The following is a 21,691-nucleotide window of genomic DNA, read 5'->3' as shown; positions in this document are numbered from 1 at the left end:
GTTCGTTCGAATTTTACTAAACTAATTGAACAAGCAAGGGACTCTCCTTCGGAGATACAAAAACTCAATACGATATTGATAAGTCTTTTAGATGATCAAGTCAATCGAAAAAAATCTATGCCTTTAGAGAATGCATCTCAAAGTTCTTGTATGGGAGTTTTGCAAGTAGATATGATGCCACAGTTATCTATCCAGGATCCTCTTGGTCCAACTACTACAAAAGGGCGTCCTAAACTTGCAAGCAGAATCAAGTCTTCTTTAGAAGCCCCTAAAAAACGAACATGCTCTTACTGTCAAGGATTTGGTCATTATGCTACTAGTTGTTCAAAAAGAAAGGTAATTATAATAATAATTTAATGATTAAAAAACGAACTCTAATGATTATATTAACAATTTTTTTATTTTTTTTCATATATCAGGCAGATGAATCGTTGCAAGAGACATAACGATGAGATGTGTTGTTTCTGTGGGCAAAAGAAAAACTAGATACTTCATAACATTTTTTTTTGGTTAACTGCACCTTTTTCATGTTTTAGACACAAACAATGTATGAGTAATCTGGAAATTATTGATGTTTCTTAACAATTTTAATGTTTTCCAATGAAATTTGTTGATTGTTTATGATTTATGTTATTATTGATGCTTCTTAATTATGTCTTTTATGATTTCCTCACCCACATGGACCTCAATCATTGGCTGTTTGACATGTTTTTTATAAGAAACTGGAAATTCATGATAAATGGTATTGAGTTTATCAGTTTGGGAAACATAAATATTACATTGCTTATTGTCTTTTAACAAATCATCAACTGAAATAGGTTGCATTTCTTCTACTTCTTTCCTCAACTTCTCAAACAAAACAAATGATAAATAGCTCTCTCCAAAACCTGCATGAATTGTCTGGAAAAATAAATGAATAAAAATCAGTACTTTTTTTTTCATAAAATCGCAATGTTTAATATCTTAATAGAAGTATGTAACTATTGATTGGATCTGTAACAGTAGCTGAGTAGCATGATTAAAATATTAAGTTTGTGTCTCAATGGAGCATGTCCAATAACCAGAGGTACAGCAAGAGGGCTATTTGGTAATTTACTACCTCCACCTGGTATGAAATAAAGAATTAGGACACAGTTGTTCTTGCTTGCCTGTATAAAATCAGTTTCACAACCAAGCATAATGAATTTGAAAATCAAAAGTGAAATTGAGTGTCAAGATTACCAGCACTGTGAACCAAATGGGCAAGCTCATGGTGTATAAAAACACGTTCCTGTTGTACGATTAAAAAACCAAATAATATAATTAGAAAAATACCAATTACAAGACAAAAATTAAAGTTAAACACATAAGAACAATCTTGCCTTGTTGGAAAATTTTGCCCCTGTCCATGTCAGGGGACTACAATTGCTTAATTTATTGAGTTGATGAAGTTGAATTCATAGTTGATGTTACTGATCCTAACTTTCAACTATTACATGTGTTTGACTACATCAAACTCTAATTTTAAAAAAAGGAAAAAAAAAAGATGGAGAAAGAATCGATCAAGCATTTGTAGAGCAAAGAGGACCAAAAATAAATAAACTGTGTTGATGTGCTTCTCAAATACGACTTCACAGAGAAAAAAAAAAAAGAAATAACTTTTATCCACAAATGAGTTAACTGTGAAAAGTGAGAACAAAAGACTCCATTACTTTGTATTCATCTTAATTACTTTGTATTCATCTTAATAAAGGCTATATATAGCCTAATATGCATACATCACGTGGGAGAAAAAAAATAAAACAATAAAATACTATTCAAATCCTAAAGTTATGACGGCAACCTACGGGAAAAAAATTCACAACCGGCTAAAGGTAATAGGCGATTATGGAAGCAATAGGGATCGACTTTTAGTTGTTATTTTTTTTCAATAAGGAAACAATAGTGTTTAAGGAAATTGTTGTTTTTTTCAATTAAATTAAACCACCAATCAAAACTACGTAGTTTTAAGCATTGGGTATCTAACCTTATATACCTTAAGGGTATATATATATATATATATATATATATATATATATATATATATATATATATATATATATGAAATTAAAAAATAAGTAAATAAATAAAAGTTCACGACTAAAAGCATTAAATAGTAAAATAAATAAAAATAATCTTAAATCGGTAACTCATTGATTATTAATTGATTTTAATTTCATTAAAAATATATATATTTGTACGATGCTAATATCATTGAGGTCACCTTTGATAACAATCCTAATTTATTATATTATTAATATTATTATTATATCTTTTTTTATTCTAATATAACAATACAAAAAGATGGTATGAATATTGAAAACGTAAAGGGCGAATTAGAAAGTTTAGTAGAAGTAGGAGTAAGGGGCTGTTTGGCAGGATCTGAATTTTTAAGATCTGAATTTTCAAGAGGTTTGAATTTCTAAGAGGGTCTGAATTTTTAAGATCTGAACTTTTAACATGCTGTTTGGATGGAACCTCTGAATTTTAATCTGAATGATGAAAATGACAATTTTACCCTTTTATAGTTATGTGTTGTGCTAATGATAAATACATAATTGAAAAAAATTACAAGTGATCATACAATAACCAAATTAAACATAAATTCTTTCAAATTCACTTCTTTCAATCTATTGAAACCTAAACATCATACAATTTAACCAAATTATACATAAATTCTTCCAAATTCACTTCTTTTAATCCATGGAAACACAAACATCATATAATAACAAAAAAAACACAACCACTAATAAATACCACCACCAATCCCATATGTCTTGAACCCAAATGGCTACAAATTTTTTGAACCAAATCCTTTTACTTCATGCACATTTAAGAAACAATAAAAATCATATGAACTAATGATTCCCGATAAACAAGTCATATGAACTATTGATTTCAGCAACAAACTTTTCAACACATATCAAGGGAAATCATAAGACCATCTAAATTTTCATAAAGAGAATATATGACCTCATATGAAATCAGCAAACAATTTCATCAAAACATCTTCAATTTCAGCAAGAAATTGCCGATTAGCAACATGTACACAAGTTAATAATCAATTTATAGGCAAAGAAACTGAAATTAATGCTCCTAATAACAATTTTATCAAAATTTATACATACACCAACACTTAAAACCCAATCCAAATCTGGTATAAGCTAAACATTCCAGAAAAAACATATTCAACTCTTATTATTAAGTTTTAGGGTAAAGAGGAAGAAAGTCTCACCTGCAACCGGAGGGGTTTTCGACAGCAAAGTCGCTAGTGGATGGAGAACTCGTTATCTCGGAGAAGAACGGAGTTGGTTCAGGGAATAGCGGTAGCGACCGGAGAGAGAGACGATGTAGAGAAGCGAAGAGTTGATTATGCGATTATGTGCACAGCTTGAGAGGCGAGAGAGAAAGAATCGATGAGTAATGGGTTGGAGGGATTGATTGTCGTCGGAAATGGCCGCACAAGCAGTGGCAGTGGTCGGCTGATGTCGAGGGGATAGCAGAGGGTTGTAGTCGTACGATCGGAAATGCAGTTGGAAGGATGGGTCGGCATTTGTGAAAGAAGGAGAAGAGGAAAGAAGTGGAGTAGCAGGGCAAAAGATGAACGCGCGTCGTTTCTTTTTTTTTTTTTTTTTTAATTCAGAGACGCCCCAATATCTTAAAAATTAAGAGGCAGCTCCCAAATTAAGAGCTATAAATTAAGATATTACCAAACGGTCTGGATCTTAAAAATTAAGAGATTGCCTCTTAAATTCTCCAATTAAGAGGCTACTAAACAAGGCCTAAAAGAAATGAAAATTTAAATTAAAAGTAATTTTTACTCTTAACGATTGATATAGTGATTGAGGCGACTCCAGTTTCGTGTATTTAGGAGATGCGAGAGAAAATATATACATATATTAAATGATAGCAGGAAAAAAAAAATAGTTAAAGATGTGGGAGAAAATGTAAATTAGTAATTAATTAGTCTTGAAATTTGAAAAAGATTTTGGAGACTCAAGTTTATTAGACTGGAGTGTATAAATAAATCCTATAAAACTTCACTCTATTTTAACTTATATTAATTAATTTTTATTATTATTCTTTTTTTAGGCTTTGGTAAAAAGTTACATTCAAACTGTGGCATCTTTCCAATAAATATTATCTGGTAAATATTATTTATTTTATTTATTTACAGCATGCATTCTTTTTGTTTTATTTATATATCATTTTTTTATATTTAAACATTTATAGATTATCTTTCACATACTTTCAGCAGTTAAACTTATATATTACTATTTTATTTTGTTTCTATATATATTTAGCAATAAAATATTATATTAGCAAGAAAAATATAATTTTTTGTTACATTAGAACGAATGTAGGCATACATTTTTTTTATTAAGAACTAGAGGGTTACCCCGCTTCGCGGGGGGCAGAATCTCAATCTTATTTAGCTAAAAATAAATCAGACTCGGCGCGACACTAAACACAGAAAGATGCTTGATTGGTTGAAGCTCCTTTTCAGTCAATTTTCAGCCGACAAAAGCCATAACAAATTTTCCAAAATAGCGATGGTGTCATACACCTTCATTTATACACATAATTCCAAAATAGAACTGGTAAAAAGCCAAACAGAAAAGATTTTTTTTACCTAAATCGACAACAACTTTCTAAAAAGGGGTCAGAGGTGTTGTTCGAGTTATCCCCAAACACCTTCAATCCTACTTTTTTTCCATTTTGATATGTTGATTTCAACTGCATGAGTGATGAGGTATGAATCAAGCAATGTATATGGAATTTTTTTAAATTTATTATTATTATCAATTTTTTATATTATCTAACATTATTATAGTGTCAAATTGATTTTCTCTTAATGAGCCAATTAATAGATTTGTTTACTTTTATTAAAATATTACTACAAAATTATTAATTATGTAATATGACCAATAACGTTGTATGCATTCGTTACTTCTTGATTAACACAAAAACAATATTAACTTTTCTTTTAATATATAGCCTATGAAAAAATTCTATATTAGCAACATAAGAAACGTTTATGTATAAAATACTTTATGATGGTGACAAAATAAAGTTGGAGTTAGTAGGAGAAAATAGTGGATTTGAGCCAACCTGAATACAAAGGAAAGATCATTTTATTTAAGGCGTTCTTTAAAAAATACCAACATGTTAAAAATGACATATTTTTAGATAAATGTGTTTGATTTTTAACAAAAGTGAAAAGCCCCAAGAAGTATTTAACTTAGTTAAGTCATTGATGGTGTCCTCTCGATAGTGTTAACCTGAAATTAAATGTAGCAAACAACATTAAATCACAGAGATTGGCTAGGATATAACAAAAAAAATGGTATGATTATAAGATTATGCAGCCTAACCTCCAATCCAACAGGAAACCAAAATGAAAGGAGATCTTTAGACGTTAATGAGTAGACACATCGAAGTAGACAAACAGGTTGTTCTTTCTCATCTTCTTTGTATTTGGGACTAATCAATCAAAGATTCCTCAAAAGCACTCTTTTGGCGTACTACATGTTTAAAGAGAAAATGGTTTAATAGACATATAACTATAGCATAATATGGACAAAAAATATTACAACCATTGATATGTTAAAACTATTTAGACAGAAACTATGCATCAACATATGGCATCACGTGTTGTTAACTGTGTTATCAGGAGAGAGGTCAGAGGGCCAGTGTAGGCTTACCTCATATCGGAGAGTAAGAATTGAGGGAGAGTTGTACGAAAAAATGCATAATCTTGATGAATTGAATATGGATGAAAGCATTCAAATTCAACAGTTTATGTACATGATAACATTAAGAAATCGTTACAAAATTATGCATAAATAGGACTAAGATTTGAAACCCAATGGAGATTTAAAAAAAAAAGATTTTGATTGGGAATTCTAACTTAATTGTCCTTGGGTATCCAGTGAATGACCAAATACGCACAAAGTTAAACAGATAAACACATAATAAATTAATAGTAAAGAAAGACTTTAATTTGTGAATCTAAGAGAACACACTTCACACAAAAATGTCATGAACGAACCTAAATTAGAGAGAATTTTATTCTCTCGTTCTGCCACATACCTGTATTGAAATCATGAAATGAAACATTATATAATGGCATCAAAAGAAAGTAAAAAGATGACTATTCTTTGGAGCAATATATCCAGCAGTTGGTGTGCGCAACAACTGCAAAAGTAACTTGCGACAAAAATAAAAACCCAGTGAAAAATTGGGTTTGATGGTGACGACGACCAGATACAGAAAATCGACAAATAGTAGTAAGCGGTTCTAACTTTGGCTCCTAGGTTTGAAGCTATGTTACTTCCTTACCTTACCGATGAGACCTGAGATTCGAGTTGGAATAAAAGGGCACAGACAAGACGACATGAGTGGAAGGGATCGACATTTTTATATCTCTAAGGATTCTATTACAGAAGAAGTGGAGTAAGAGAGGAAAACGAAAGTAGAAGAGAAGCAATATCGAATCGATTGCAGAGAGAGAGAGAGGGATGAAGAGAAAAAAAAAGTCTGTAGTAGGAGGATGACCGGTGGAGAGCGTGTGAGCCTCTGATGGAGTCAGTGAGAAAAAAATCAAATACATGAGATAAGGCGGTGAGTGAATCGGTGGGGTGGTTATCAAAAGGTTCGAGAAGCATCTCAATAATCGATCTAGGTTAGTTGTGAACCAATACTTTTCCACCAAAATCGCAAGGCTTGAAATTTGGAATTCCCCGACTGAGAATTTTGGCAAAGCACAATGCAGCTAAGAAGCGGTGGAGGTAGTGGAAATCCTCGACTGAAATTTTTGGCAAAGCACAGCTGAGAAGCGGTGGAGGTAGCAAAAGGTAGAAGAAGGGAGGAACTCGATTTGGGGAGGAAAAAGTGAGCGGTGGTGGAATATCGGAAAGTAAAATCTGAGAGCAAAATAAAGTAACCAACAGATAGGCGGTGAAGAAGAATGATACCGATCTTAATTTGATTGGGTTACAGAGACGGTGAAAGGCAGATAGGACTAACACGTGTGTAGGTCCAATTTCAAAAATGGCCTAAAAGGACCTCCTTGAAAGAAAAGCAGAAAACAGATGGACCAATTCCGATTTACAGCAAATAAAAGGGACCAATTTTGACAATCTCTTAGCTATTTTACTGTAGCTAAGAATAGAGAATTTTAATATATATATATATATATATATATATATATATATTAACATTACAATTTTGGGCTTCTAAAAATACAACCATTTTTTCTTAAAACACATTAAATGACAAGCGATATTTTATTTTTGTTTAATATTGTGGTGATATTTCCGTTGAATCGTTTGTTATTAAAAAAATTACTTTTTGTTTAGTTTAGTTTTAAAAAAACAAACATTTTTCAAGACATTTACTTTTTTATGTTTTTTTTTTCTAAATGTCGGTATTTATAATCTTTTGTCTTGTAAAAACATTTAAGAGAAAATTTAGAAAATAATAAAGTAAGTAAAAATTTAATTGACTATTACTAAATAATAACAAAAGTTGGAGAAAAAATTAATAATTTGTAATGATAAAATAATAAAATTAATAATTTGTATAATGATTGGAAAGTTTTAATGATGAAGTAATAAGGTTAGGAGAGAATTTTTTTTTCCGGAAACAATACCTAATATATTAGAGTAGATATAGAATGGAGTGTCCATAATACCATCCTTTTTATACTCCAGTCTTTAAACACTTCCTCTACTCCAAGCTATTAGGACTTCTTTTTTATTGGAATGTTTAACTAGTTTTTATTGAGGCCCGGATTAGGAGGGGGCAAGTTGGGCACTGCCTAATCAATTTGAGCGCCTTAATTTTATATCGGTAGTTATTTAATAATAATTAAATCAGTTAATCTTTAACGTAAAATTGGCTAATCATACTTGGTATGATCATATTCTCTTGTGCCCAAGCACCCTAGTTCATTTACCTGGAGTTGCAATATTTTTTACCACATTATTGATCCTTTTTTTTTTAATATGTGTAATATGACTTCAAAGCTTATTTCCTTGCAATACAACATCAAGTACGATTCAGTTATCTTTTTTTTTTTTTTTTTCAATTGCTTTTCTTTCCTTATTTTTCTTTTGCTTTCTTTTATAGTGTATATTAAAATTATATCCAATAAACAATCAAAAAAATAACAACACATAATAGGCTACATGGTTTATATGTTTGATTTTATTAGAATATTATGTAATTATATTGATTTTGACATTTTCCTAATTATTTTATTTAAAATTCATTTAAGGTTATTTAAATATAATTCTATATAATAACAATCTTATGTAATAAATTACTAAATACTTTTATTTATGATTCATAGGTTGTCTATCGTCAAGATTCTTCGAAAAAAATTAACTTAGATTTAATTATTATATAAATTTGGTAATTTGAAGGGGGCATTTTTTTTTGCCCCAGACATCAAATATCTTTGGACCGACCGTGTTTTTATTGGCTTTTTAACTGTTTTCCGAAACTATTTTCAAGAAAGTTATCCACTATTTTCCAGACTTAATTTGCTATTTTCCAAAGAATGAAAACACAAAAAACCATAACTAATTAAATTTACATTGTCTATAAGTTTGTTTACTTAATCAATAAACTTAATACAAGCTTAAAAGAGTAATATTAATACAAAAATCATTAAACTTAATACAAGCTACCGGAAATCAAAAGTAGCAGTCGGAGTCGTTATTTGTCGGAAAAAGGTAAGTTCTCTCTTTCCAACGTCGTATCTTCAGTTATCTGTTGTTTGCCGGAGGCTGCCATCCAATGGCAATGGCTGTAGTAAAATTACCCGTTGACAGTGTGATAGAGAAAGAGAGAGAAAAAAAAACTTTTCGGATGTTGTGAGATTGTGGCTCCAAAAACCCATCGACGAATCTGGTACCATGAGAGTGTGGTCGAGAGAGATAGGTGAGTGCAATGCTCCGACGTAGGCGAGTTGGTGGTGGCAGTGCTCCGGCAGAACAAATGATTTGAGTTCTCCGGCTTGTTGGCGGCAGTACCCCGTTGCGCGCGCGCACGCGAGAGAGAGAGAGAGAGAGAGAGAGAGAGAGAGAGAGAGAGAGAGTAAATGGGTTGGTCTTGAAATAGGCTCTTGGACTAAATTTTTGGGCTCCTACCATATTCAAAAAATTTTCTATTATGTTTCAAAAATCTATTAATTTCTAATTTGTTTTAAAAAAAATGTATTAATAATATATTTTTTAAATAAAATTTAGGTTACTAGTCAACATTTTTAATTTTTTAATTTTTAAAGGATTAATTTTTAAAGGAAAAAATGGAGAATGTTTCGGAATTTTCAAAGGACCAAGTATATCTCTAATCTTATTATTTACTTATGTATAATTAATTGTTGTATTTTGTTAATTTTTTTACATGAGTTTTTTTGTCAGTTGTTAGGTCTTTAGATCTCGTGGAGATTTAATGACGTGGGTGCAAAATATTGCACGTTCACAAGGTTACGTTATCGGCAGTAAACGTTCAAAGACAATAACTAAGGACTTCATTTATAAAATCGTCCAGAAATAAATATGCGCAAACAAAAAAAAAATTAATTGTCCAGTCGAATTGGTAGGAAAGCATTTGAAGGCACACGATGGTTGGAAGTTAAGGATCGTACGTGACGAACACAATCACGGACCATCAATGTACATGGAGGGTCATCCTTTTGCAATGCGTTTGTCGGATAAGGAAGCTCGTTTGGTGCAAGATTTTACAGAGTTGGATGTCAAACCGCGAAATATTTTGCCAACACTAAAAGTGCAAAATCAAAATAATGACTCTTTATTGAGAACTATATATAATTTTATCCAGAAGTTGGGGAGATCTCGGGGAGAAGGTAGAACCTTGATGCAGAATGTTATGCACATTTTGCAAACTAAAGGGTACAACTTACAGTATCATGTAAGCACGATTACTAATGAGTTAGAAGAGCTATTTTTTATTCATCCAACATCATTAAAGATGTGGCAAACATTTTCATATGTGATGTTGATGGATGCTACATATAAAACAAACAAGTATAATCTTCGTTTTTCTAGAAATTTTTGGTGTCACGTCTACAAACAAGACGTTTTTCATAGCCTTTGCAGTCATGCATAATGAAAAAACGAGCAACTATATATGGGCATTGACTTGTTTGAAATTGACGATTAACGATTCTTTTTGTCCTAGTGATATCGTCACTAATATAAATTTGGCAGTGATGAAAGCATGCAGATTTTTCCACAAAGTAATCATTTACTTTGTAGGTGAGCTTTATTCAAAGATATAATAAAACATTGCAAACAACGAATCAAAATACAAAAGACTTGGAATTCTTTTCATCTAAAGTAGAAGAATTTAATCGAATCTCCGATACTAAATGCATACGTGCAAAATTATGAAGAACATCAAACATTATTGTTCTAACATGCAAGTATTATTCATATATTTGTTTAAGTCTTAATTTGTTTAACAATTATTGTTAATTCATTCAAACTAATGTATTTTTTTCACCTTCTAGATGTTTTTTATTATCTTTATACTATTTGGTGGTAAAAGTATGCTGAAAGATTTGTATCGTTGTGGACTGAAAAACATGTCTATTTTGGAAATTTAACAACAAATAGAGTCGAGAGCCAACTCGCCAAGCTAAAAAAACACCTGGAATCTGTGAAATGTTATTTAGACAAATTCATACATGTTATTGAAAAATTTGTACAATCACAAGAAATCATTATCAAAGAACTTTCATACGTTACATAATCACTTATATGCCAAGGTTTAAGGATCGGATATTCGAAGTACTACGAAAACATGTTTCAGTGCATGCTATGGATAAAATCTTAGAAGAGCTTTATTGGTCAAAAATATTTGTACCAACTCCTGAGAATTATGGATGTCAAATGCGGACATGTTTTGGGTTACCATGTGCTCACGAACTTGTGATATATGTCGGTACATGTGTTTTTAATCTATTGGATTAAATTGACATCTGTATAGTTATAACCACTTTATGATATTTTGTCTGTTGACTATACGGTCACGTATTCCATTAGATTTAATTGATGCTTTTTGGAGAAAGCTTGATTTGAAACCTTCTATATCTATGGAATATGGTAATCTTAATGTGGATCATCGTATGCAAAGGATTAAAGAAATATGCAACGATCAACCAGATCATATCAAATATAATTATTTAAGGAGGATGGAGGAGATAACAGATCCATCAACAAATTTGATCAATGAAACTTCGGTTAAGAAAAATAACAATGGACACCCAAAAGTAAAGCGGCATCAAAGTCAAGCACCTCACAAATACAATTGTTCAGACTTAAATCAGGAGCCACCACAGTATAGTTCATCATTCATGGACTTGAACGATGATCTGAGCAGGCATAGTTCATTCTTCATGGGTTCGTACGAGGAACCAATATGCCAATGTTCATACAACATAGACTTAAACATGGAACCATAGGTCAATGTTTATACAACATAAATTTAAATAAGGAACCAATAGGGCAATGTTTATACTAGAAAGACTTGAACGAGGATTTGATAGGCAAATGTTCATACAAGATTGATTTGAACAAGAAACCACCATTGGGACATAATTCATTGTTGGAGGAAATTCCATCTATATTTCATCCATACATCACACATATAAAAAAATGTTTTAGGTGATGGAAATTGTGGTTTTCGATCAGTAGTTGTTTATCTTGGATATGGTGAAGATCAGCGGCTATACATTCGTCAACAATTGTTACACGAGTTATTGAGTTCATACGACGACTATGCTAGAGTTTTCGTTGGATGCAATGAAGTAATTACTTCATTGTCTTTCTTTATGAAGACTAAGTCAATACCAACAAAAAAATTGGATGCTTATGCCTGAGACATCTTGATAGCCAACCAGTTTGGTGATCGTTCAATTTTTACCACTGAAGGCCCCGTAACTTTTTTCCCTCTTTGGAGAGGTCCTAGAGAGTTTCAAAATCATCGGGTCCTTACATTTTGCACTTGTGTACACCAATCATTATGTGATGTTACAGTTGGAAGGATGATACCCGATGCCTCCCATTGTAGCATTGTGGACCCGCTACAAATCTCAGTCAGCAACCGAATGATCGAATTATATACTAGTATATAATTGATAATCGACCTATTCCTCAACCACCTGCTTTAAGGAATAGACTTGAACATGATATATCATAAAGACATCACTGTGACGCTAAAGTCGCTTCTAACACATCCTATGAACATTTATTCTTGACTGGAAATAATTCTTTGATAATATAGATGTATATATGATGATATAACAGGGTGTGCAATTATTTGTAAAACACCGTGATATTTTGTTTTAAGTCAGTTTAGATAATGTAATAATAAAAGGCTGAAAGAGTTATCCCGTATGATCTAAAAAGTCCATAGGTTATGTAATTAATACATGTATGCCCAATAAATCTAATAAGACCCACATAGATGGATCATGTTTCTTTTATGGAGAAACATACTGGAAAATGTTACCGCTCCTCTATTTAAAAAGGAAGTCAGGATATATATATATATATATATATATATATATATATATATGGGACAATTCAAATAAAAATAATAAATAGTGTGAGAATGTAAAAACACTTTTTTATGTTATTATTTTGTAATGAATTTTGTATCGACAACTTTATGTCATTATTCAGCAAAGAATAAATAAATAGTCAAAGGTTAAAATTAAAATTAGAATTTACTGAAAAATGCACATACATAAATTTATAATAGAAAAATAACAGTGTAATGAATATATGACTAATCGAAAGTTAATATTTATATTAGAATTACTTCAACAATAAACATATACAAAATTCATTACAGAATAATAATATAAACATAGTGTTTTTACGTTTTCACACTATTTACTGTTTTTATTTGAACTTATATATATATATATATATATATATATATATATATATATATATATATATATATTTGGTATGATTATTTAGTTTATCTAAAGAGATTTGGTTACTTCGAGTAACTATAAACCTGGAATGTAACTAACTAGTTAAAGATAATGTAATGAGCACTTGGATTTTGTCTCTTTCACTCATCATGGGGGACAAGGCATGGGTTTGTTTTTTGTATTTTTGTTTAATAGGTGTTCACATGGTTGTAATAAGACCCTACCTTACTTTTTATTTTTGTGTCTTGACTTTTTCATACACTTGCATGTATAAGGAAAGGCATTATGACAAAAGTTGAAGCTATTTTTTTTAGAAGACTTCATCTCTTTTTCTCTCTACATTGCCAAACTACAAAGGATATGATTTAGATTTTTTACAAGAACTATATAGGATATGATTTAAAAATAGGATTTCTTAGTAATACTCTAAAAGAAAATAAATCAATATTTGAAATTATGTTATCGTAGATATGCATGTGTATGTCTATAACAGGTCACATATGCATATAGAAGGTGGGTGTGGCATAATTGAAAGAAAGGAAACTCAGTTGTTAGTTTTTGCTAACAAATGGAAGTAGGTTGCTATTTCTAGCATTTAGTTTTGGTTAAATAAAAGAATTAGAAACTTTATATCATTATAATTTAAAATTTTCAATGCTCCAATAGAAAGAAATGAAAGTAAGATGCTATAGTCCAGTAATAAATGAATGTACGTTGCTATTTTTGGAATTATATTTGGTGTATGCAAGGCTAAGGATGTCTTCATATATGTATGTGACTGTAAATTTGTCGTCTCAAGTGTATCTGGCTATGCCGCCACGAAGCATGGGAAAGCCCTAATGACAATGATTACCAGGAACCAAAATTCCGTTAAATGATAAATTTTGAAAGGGTCAGCTAACTTGGAAAAATTTCGTGCATGCAAAGGCTGGAGCATTTCTAAAAAAAACTTGGGTAAAAAGTAGGCATTTACTTTACTAGTTACCGATTTTGTCTATTCTATTATCCATGAAGCTTGATGATATTTACAAAAGTTTAGTGGAAACTAATAATAAAATTACATAATAAAAAATAATCAGTCTATATCAATCCACCTGAATCAGAGGGCTTCTACTCTAGTGGTATCAGATGTTGTCCTCAATTCCTGAGATTAATGGTTCAAGTCTTGTTTGAGACATAGGTGGTGAAATTATGAATAGTTTATAGAAGCACATTATATTTACCATTCAAAAAATAAAATACCAATCTGACAATCCACCTCAAAGCACATATATGAAAGATCAATTGGTAAATGTTATACTAGCCCAACAGACTTATCCCATTTGTTTTAGAAGGCCAATCAATTATGTTTTTTGTACTTTAAACGAATGAAGTAGAATGTGACATGTTGAAATCATCCCTTGACCCCTTATGGAAGGTCATTGAATTATAATAATAATATAAGTTTATTAAAACAAACTAAAAATAAGGAAAACTTAAACCTGATCATTGGCATTAACCCATCTTCATCCATATGTGTTCTTTTAATGCCTCCCACCTTCTAAGCTTCTTTCCAAACAATAAACTCTAGATCCTCTTTTGACGTCACCAACATAGACAATATCAAATGGTCTCGTTCGCCATTCACAATCACTGCATCCTAAAAGTTCCACAACATTTTTGAGATTCGAAGACGATCGAGGGAAAAATAGGGTTTGTGGTGGAGATCTGGATACCAACTTGGATCGTGATATCACTTTCCGAACTAATATTTCTAGTCTATGCCTGAGTTACAAGAAATTCAGTCTAGGATAATCTAAGTGAACACTGACGATTCTAGGCACAGAAATCATAAGCCAATATGCTAGAGGATTTTGTGAATGTATGATGAGAACGAGAGCTTAAGATCGTAACCCTTTTCTGCAGAGGAAGAACTGTTTATATATTAAACGAGATTAGGGTTTCATCAGGGTTGTGCCGTCATTAGTTGCTTTGGAAGCAAGTATGTTAATCCGGATTTAATGAGGATTTAGGGTTACCAAAACAAACGAGTTTCGTTAGTTTTACCATAATCACCCTCAAGAAATTTAATTTTCCACTATGTTCCCATATGTAAAATCCAGGACCCCAGTCAGGGGCTTTGTCCCTTGGACCCCGCCAGGGGTGCTGCCCCTAGACCCCGCCAAAGGGGCGCTGCCCCTTTGTAAACCCCGGACCTAGGGGCGCTGCCACCGGACCCCCGACTAGTCGTCGAACCGACTTCTAATTCGATCTTATACATGCGTGCACTCCACACAACCCCATACATATATTACAGTACAAATTATGAAGCCCCTTAGCTCACATGTTGGTTCCAGTTACTTAAAATGATATGGTGACACTAAAATCACCAACAACCCAATAACTGCAAGCACACCGATGTATATTTAAGTATCTATATGGTTGCCAACTGCATTTTCCCAATCATGTTCACAAGAACTCCATTCTTATTCTTATATATACCCACGCCTAAACAACCTCATCCACCTTTACTTTTCTGTTATCGATAATACCCAAGTGTTTAACTTTTTCTTCAGTTACAACTTTGTAAACATCTGAAATGCTAATTAAATGCAACAAATAAGGGATACCACTATGAATGGCTTTAGTACCAACTTATATCCATTTAGACAAACTAGAGCGAAATCATTAATAATCCACAATTAAAGTTGCAATCTATTTGAAGAGAAAATGGTTTTTTATAACATAATTTTGTAGCATATAACATGATGCTTACATTTATGTGTGCTCATCTGAGCTTATCCAAATATAACAACAAAAAGCACACCAAAAAGATGGTTGGTTTGGAGGGTTAGAGTGGAATATTGTTCAAAAGCTAATGAATCAGTGAAGTGCAAGGAAAAAAAACAAAGAGAAGTGACCCAAAATGCAGAGACATCTAAACCAAACAATATCTTCAAGATTCTGCTTTTATATTTGTGAATGAACTTCATGATCTTTTCCATCGTTAACCTCCTCCTTTGGTTCTTTCACATTTTTAACATCCTCATTTGATTCAACGGTTGTTTCACCTTCTGGAGAGTCTTCTTTAATTGTACTCTTTGGTAACTCATCTTCACTTGCACTGACCATGGCAACACTTGTAGTTGTTGACGCCATTTCTGTCTTCAACAATTCATCATCCTCCTTTTTGTACTTATACTTTACGGCTGAAAGCAAGTAAACTGCGAAATTTATCAAGCTCAACACAGCCAACAACCAATAAAATAAATTCAGATTGTTGTTATCCAAAATCAACCCATTAATCCATCCTTTTTTGCTTGGAGACACTCTCTTCGTAACAGAATTAACAATATCCACCAAAACACTACTCAGAAAGTACCCAAGTGACACAGATATCCAGGTGAATGAAGTGGCAAGTGATCTCATCCCTACAGGAGCCTCTTTGTAAAAGAACTCAAGTAAACCCACAAGTGTGAACATATCTGCAATCCCAAAAATACCATATTGAAAAGAAAGCCAAAAGAGGCTAATAGGCTCAAGTGGATGAAGTCTTGATTGGTTTCTCCTCTTTACTTCCACAATGCCAGCCACTCCCATCGAGATTGCAGAGAGAACAAGGCCAACTCCAACTCTTTGGAGTTGAGTAATTCCTTGTGGATGTTTGGTGAATTTTCGTGCAAATGGTACAAAGAAGAACTCATAAACAGGAAGGAGAATTGACATGAAGACAAGGGGAATTACTGGAATTGAGCCCGCAGGGAAGTCAAGTTTTCCAAGTTTTTTGTTCATGAAATTGCCTTGAGCTTGTGAAAATGTTTGTAGTTGGGCTAAACATGTGTTCATGACAACAGTGCTTAGTATGATAGGAAGCATTCTTATTAGGATCTTAACTTCTTCAACTTGTGTCACAGTGCATATCTCCCATGGTGCGAGTTCACTTGGTTTTGAATCTTTAGGAACAACTGCTGCCTTGTCCAGCCAACTGTGTACAATATCAAAGTCAGCTATGAATTTTTTTTATATATCTTTTTATAAATATACAACTCCAACACCTGAATTTAATTTTATATTACTTTCTAGATATGGAATGTAATACGTACGTGAATTGGGCAGTACGAGAGAGTTTTTTTCCCATCAAAGGCTCATTTTTGCTACTTTCGTGTAACTCTTCCGAATTTTCTGGTAGTGCTAAGTTTCTATTGTTGACAGATGCTACAAACACCTGCACAATGTCAAGAAAATTTGCATTCAGAAAGAATTGTTTAACATTTTTCGCACACTTTTCATGCTTTATGCACCAATGGGGAGAGTGAGAGAGAGAGAGAGTATGTGTGTGTGTGTACGGCATACCCTAGTAACCCTTAGAAGCGGGCTGTCTTTAGGAGCTTGAATGCGGTAGACGGGTTTCCCAAAAAGAAATAAAGTGTACCCCAAGGAGCTAGTAATGGTAGCTAATAAGAAACCCCACCACCAACCATGATTAGTGCTAACATACACGAATCCAGTTACTCCCACGGTGGCGCCCACGGTGGTGCTGAGGAGAAGCCAGTTGAAATAGCTTCCTTGTGCCGTGAGTCCTTTTGGTTTCATTGTGTCAAACTGGTCTGCACCAAATGGGGCAAGAGCACCTCTAACACCACCCGAACCTAATGCTAACAATGCTAATGAGGTGTAAAACATGAATCCTATCCCTCCTTCCATGCAACTTGCTTTTCCACCACAAGGTTTTGGATGTAGACTTGTGGCATGAGCTTGAATTGTCATTATTGCAAAAGCCTGTCATTAATCACACATGTTGTAATGTAGTTGTTGAAAACTAATCATGTTTTAGTAAAAATCTTTTGTGATGGCTGTTAATTTGCATACCACTACTTCGATCACTCCGAAAATAAGACAAGTATGGAATCTGGAGATGTAAGTGTCTGAAATAAAAGCACCAATAATTGATAGAAGGAATGTCGAGCCCATAAAATTAGTAACTGTGTTTGCGGCCCCAGGGATGTTGAAACTCAAATCCTTCATGAAGTATGAGAACAATATTAATACGTTTGATACGAATCCCATGTTCTCTAATGCCACCAAACCTGCACATTTTTAAGTAAGGAAGAGGTCAATGTGGCGTAATGTGTAGTTGACAATAAATGAATTAAATTCTTGGATCAAAGTGGATGACATGTTGAAATTCATTGTATAGAAAGTTTAATAGTTAGTGACATCTTCAATTACAAAAAGAAACATTTTTAAAATTAAAATAAATCTTTGATTGAACGTTTAGCGTTCAATATATTATAGGAAAAATGATATAGTTATGGAAAATAGAACACATATTGCGTTTTGGTGTGAGGTGTTCTTTGTATATTTTTCCATAAGGACCATAATCAGATAAGAGATCCCACAACTGTGTCTTTTTCTTCTTGTAGATATATTTTTTTTGTAAACCACTATCACCTCACCTTCTTCTTTCTCGTTTATTTAATGAGAGACTTGAAAACTGGGACCCACCTTATTGTATATTATTTATAAAAACTATTATTGTGTGAGAACGAGACAACATTTTTGATTAATCGTCATGGAATAATCGAAGATTATGATGAGAATGAAAACATGTCAAATATAAAGCCATTTATTAGAATCTGGTTTCTAATAAGAACCATTAATTTATAAAAAAAAATATATAAAGTAATTGTTGATGTGGCATTGACATATTTGAAACTAGTTTATAAAACACGAGAACCACGGTTATAAAATTAATTAAATTTTCATATTAAAAAATTAAAATTATTAATCAATTATTTTAAATAAATTATTACTCAAGAGATATTTTGTTTAGTTATATAAAATTATAATCGTTGATTAAATGAATACATAAAGTTATATCATCTTATAATTTGTATTAATTTTATTTTATTTTTTAATTTAATGCTATTAATTTAATATAATTAAAATGAAAAAATTTAAATTTGAAATTTAAAATTTAATTTATTTAGGATGAAAAATTTAAAATTTAAAATAGATAATTAATATGTTTATAAGTGGTATGATAGATAATATCTAATATTAATAAAATTTTTTAATATAATGACAGTTGTAATAAGTGAATAAACTTATTCTTTTATTAGAATAAGGAAACGATGGATTGATATATTACAGGTAGATAATTGAAAAAACTATTTGACATATTTGAAAAAGTTATTGACATTAGAAAAGTTGACTGTGTCATATTTCCCATTGTTGACAATCTAATAACACATCTAAAATCATGCACAACGAATGATGCTTTTGCGGCTTCTATACTGGCAACTGAATATTATTTATTAGTTCACCTACTTAGACAAATTAACACTTTTGGTAGTTTACTCTTCGTAAATGTGAGTACAAGTACCATGTCACAAACTTGTGGTTCATAAATTCGCATACATAAAAAAAACTAGTAAACTAATTATAATTAATATTCATGGTAAGTCACAAGTAATATTATTTAAAATTTTACCAGGTCTTTGTAGCATACTGCATATATTTTGGAAGGTTAGCGTGAAACAGAACTACTTCTATTTATTGTAGTATTTGAGGTAGCGTGACTTATTATGTGATACACGTGTGTAAGAACACAATCCTAAACACTTGGATAACAACTACCAACTGACTTAAATTTTATCCATTCCATTATGTATCAAGCTTGATGATATTATAATAGTTCGAGGGTATTAGCTTGAGGTTAATCATAGAAACCTTCAATTATGTCAACCACAATCTTAAAAAGAATGTGCTGGAGTATGTTACAGGTGGTACTTCCTACTCGAGTATACGAAACTTTTGCATCATAATATTCGGTAGTAATTATGATATACAAACAAGTATTGTTTACCAAAGATGAAACCAGAAGCTTTGAAGCCACCCTTTAGACCATTGGGCTTGAAGCTAAGCCCGCGAAGTAATTTGTAGCCTGTCTTTGATGTCTCCTCCCCCTGCGTACATGCAGAAGTTCACATAAGATATACGAGCATTATACATATACAGAGAGAGTCGTCATGACTTACCATGGTGGAATGATGAGAGAGTGAGAGAGAGAGAGAGAGAGAGAGAGAGAGAGAGAGAGAGAAAGCTTTGTATTTGGAAGAAAATATGAGAAAACCTTGAGGGTCTTGCATAATGAAAAGTGGCCTTAAAAGCAGGATGCAGTTGAAGAAAAAACATTGTACATAACGCTGGAAGGTAGACATTTCACATAGATCGAGTTAAAGGGCATTGTTTCTTTCCCCCCAACTACATGCACCCTTACTATGTAAAATTTATGTCCTTATCTGGTTGCCAACTGCATTTGCCCAATCACTTTCACAAGAACTCCATTCTTATACATGACAAAAGTCATCAGCGCAAAAACATCCTCATCCACACTTTCCTTTTCTATATTTGACAACACCCAGGTGTTTCACTTTTTCCGTTGTAAAGCATTGTAAACATCTGAAGTACTAAACTCAATAAATAACAAATATCTTCGATTGGTTTAATTGTTAAATCCTAGTTTTTCATTGTTTTTTATTGCCGTATTGTGTTTTCAGTTTTTTTTTAAACAAATTACATATTAAAAAAAAAAAATCTTAACCGTTTATAATAATAATTAACTCATTGCTAGAACAAAAAACATTTTCAAAGTAGATATTGAAATACTTTAAAAAATTGCACTAAAATTATAGAAGATGACTATAATAGTAAAATTTCCAAGGCTTTTCCAAAAATAACCCTAATTTTCAGAAGCCTAACACCTGCGGAAATCTTGATGGCGTGAATATTTCGTTCGATGGCCAAAACGAGGTCGTTTTCGTTAATGTGGACTCAAAAATCGATGTGGCATGCAGAAATCTTGGTGACCCGTGGAAATATGATATTTTTCTTAACTTTGAACACTCATATAACTCTTTCAATTTATACGAAGTTCGCTTTTAGGTGATTTTTTTTCATTGTGTTCTTTGTAACAAAAGTTACATGCACATATAACTCTCCAAATTTGAAAATTGAGAAGTCATATTTTTTTTAGTTCTAAAGTAGGCTACTCGGTAAAAAATCAAGATAAAATCAAGAAACAATTAATCAAACAAACTCTTTGATTAAAAGGAAAATCACTCAAAACCTTTGTATTACAATTGTGAATTCTTAATCCTAAAACTCGATTAAGATACGAATATATAGATCTAATGACCAACTTATATTAGATTGTAATTAGGAAACTAAGAACCGACTTGTAAAATAGTTTCCTAAAACTTTGTTGCCTAAATTGGATTGCTTGATCCTCAAACTTAGGATTCCAACAATCAACCCTGAATCTCTAAGTCCTTCTAGAGATGTCTTCAATCCCGATTAAGCTCCGCATCTTCTTGAACTTCGTACGAGCCAACGGTTTCGTAAGACTGTCTGCCTTTTGTTTCTCACCGGGAATGTACTCTACCCCCGCTTGTTCGTTTTCAACACAATTAAGAATAAAGTAAAACCTCTTGTGAATGTGTATACTCCTTCCATGAAAAACAGGACTCTTCGGTAGTTCGATAGCCGACTTGTTATCAACTCTAAGAACCACTTTCTCTTGCACTTTGTTCATGATTTCTCCGAGAAAATCTTGAAGCCATATTTCTTGACATGCAGTCGTCGTGGCTGCCATGAACTCCGCCTCGCAAGATGATAAAGCAATTGTATCTTGCTTTTACAAACACCATGTAA

At 32.2% G+C, this 21,691-nt stretch overlaps 1 protein-coding gene and 2 long non-coding RNA genes across 5 annotated transcripts; all 3 read right to left on the bottom strand.

Annotated features, from left to right (window-relative positions):
* Positions 1-699: 699 nt before the first annotated feature.
* Positions 700-3,660, bottom strand: LOC145074038 (uncharacterized). Its single transcript, XR_013691657.1, has 3 exons — positions 3,254-3,660; positions 1,222-1,270; positions 700-1,105 (listed from the first exon to the last, which is right to left on the bottom strand). It is a non-coding gene; the product is annotated as an uncharacterized LOC145074038 (long non-coding RNA).
* A 1,471-nt stretch (positions 3,661-5,131) lies between these two features.
* Positions 5,132-7,012, bottom strand: LOC145077063 (uncharacterized). Of its 2 annotated transcripts, XR_013692929.1 has the most exons (4): positions 6,361-7,012; positions 6,071-6,111; positions 5,394-5,543; positions 5,132-5,300 (listed from the first exon to the last, which is right to left on the bottom strand). It is a non-coding gene; the product is annotated as an uncharacterized LOC145077063 (long non-coding RNA). The 2 variants fall into 2 exon arrangements; XR_013692930.1 differs by lacking the exon at positions 6,071-6,111 and having other exon boundaries at positions 6,361-7,010.
* Positions 7,013-15,694: 8,682 nt separating this feature from the next.
* Positions 15,695-20,254, bottom strand: LOC145075263 (protein NRT1/ PTR FAMILY 4.5-like). 2 transcript variants are annotated; one of them, XM_079021565.1, is made up of 6 exons: positions 20,112-20,254; positions 19,845-19,944; positions 17,846-18,063; positions 17,330-17,755; positions 17,080-17,201; positions 15,695-16,961 (listed from the first exon to the last, which is right to left on the bottom strand). In XM_079021565.1, the coding sequence occupies exons 3-6, from the start codon at positions 18,041-18,043 to the stop codon at positions 15,947-15,949; spliced, it is 1,761 nt and encodes a 586-aa protein (XP_078877691.1). In that variant the 5' UTR covers positions 18,044-18,063; positions 19,845-19,944; positions 20,112-20,254; the 3' UTR covers positions 15,695-15,946. The 2 variants fall into 2 exon arrangements, with proteins under 2 accessions (XP_078877691.1, XP_078877690.1); XM_079021564.1 differs by lacking the exon at positions 20,112-20,254 and adding an exon at positions 20,017-20,108.
* Between the last annotated feature and the right edge of the window lie 1,437 nt (positions 20,255-21,691).

Source organism: Lactuca serriola, chromosome 9 (assembly GCF_051521515.1).
Source record: "Lactuca serriola cultivar US96UC23 chromosome 9, Lser_US96UC23_V15, whole genome shotgun sequence".
Taxonomy (NCBI): Eukaryota; Viridiplantae; Streptophyta; class Magnoliopsida; order Asterales; family Asteraceae; genus Lactuca; species Lactuca serriola.
The sequence above is the reverse complement of the archived record's forward strand: the minus strand, read 5'-3'. Positions and strand labels throughout refer to the sequence as shown.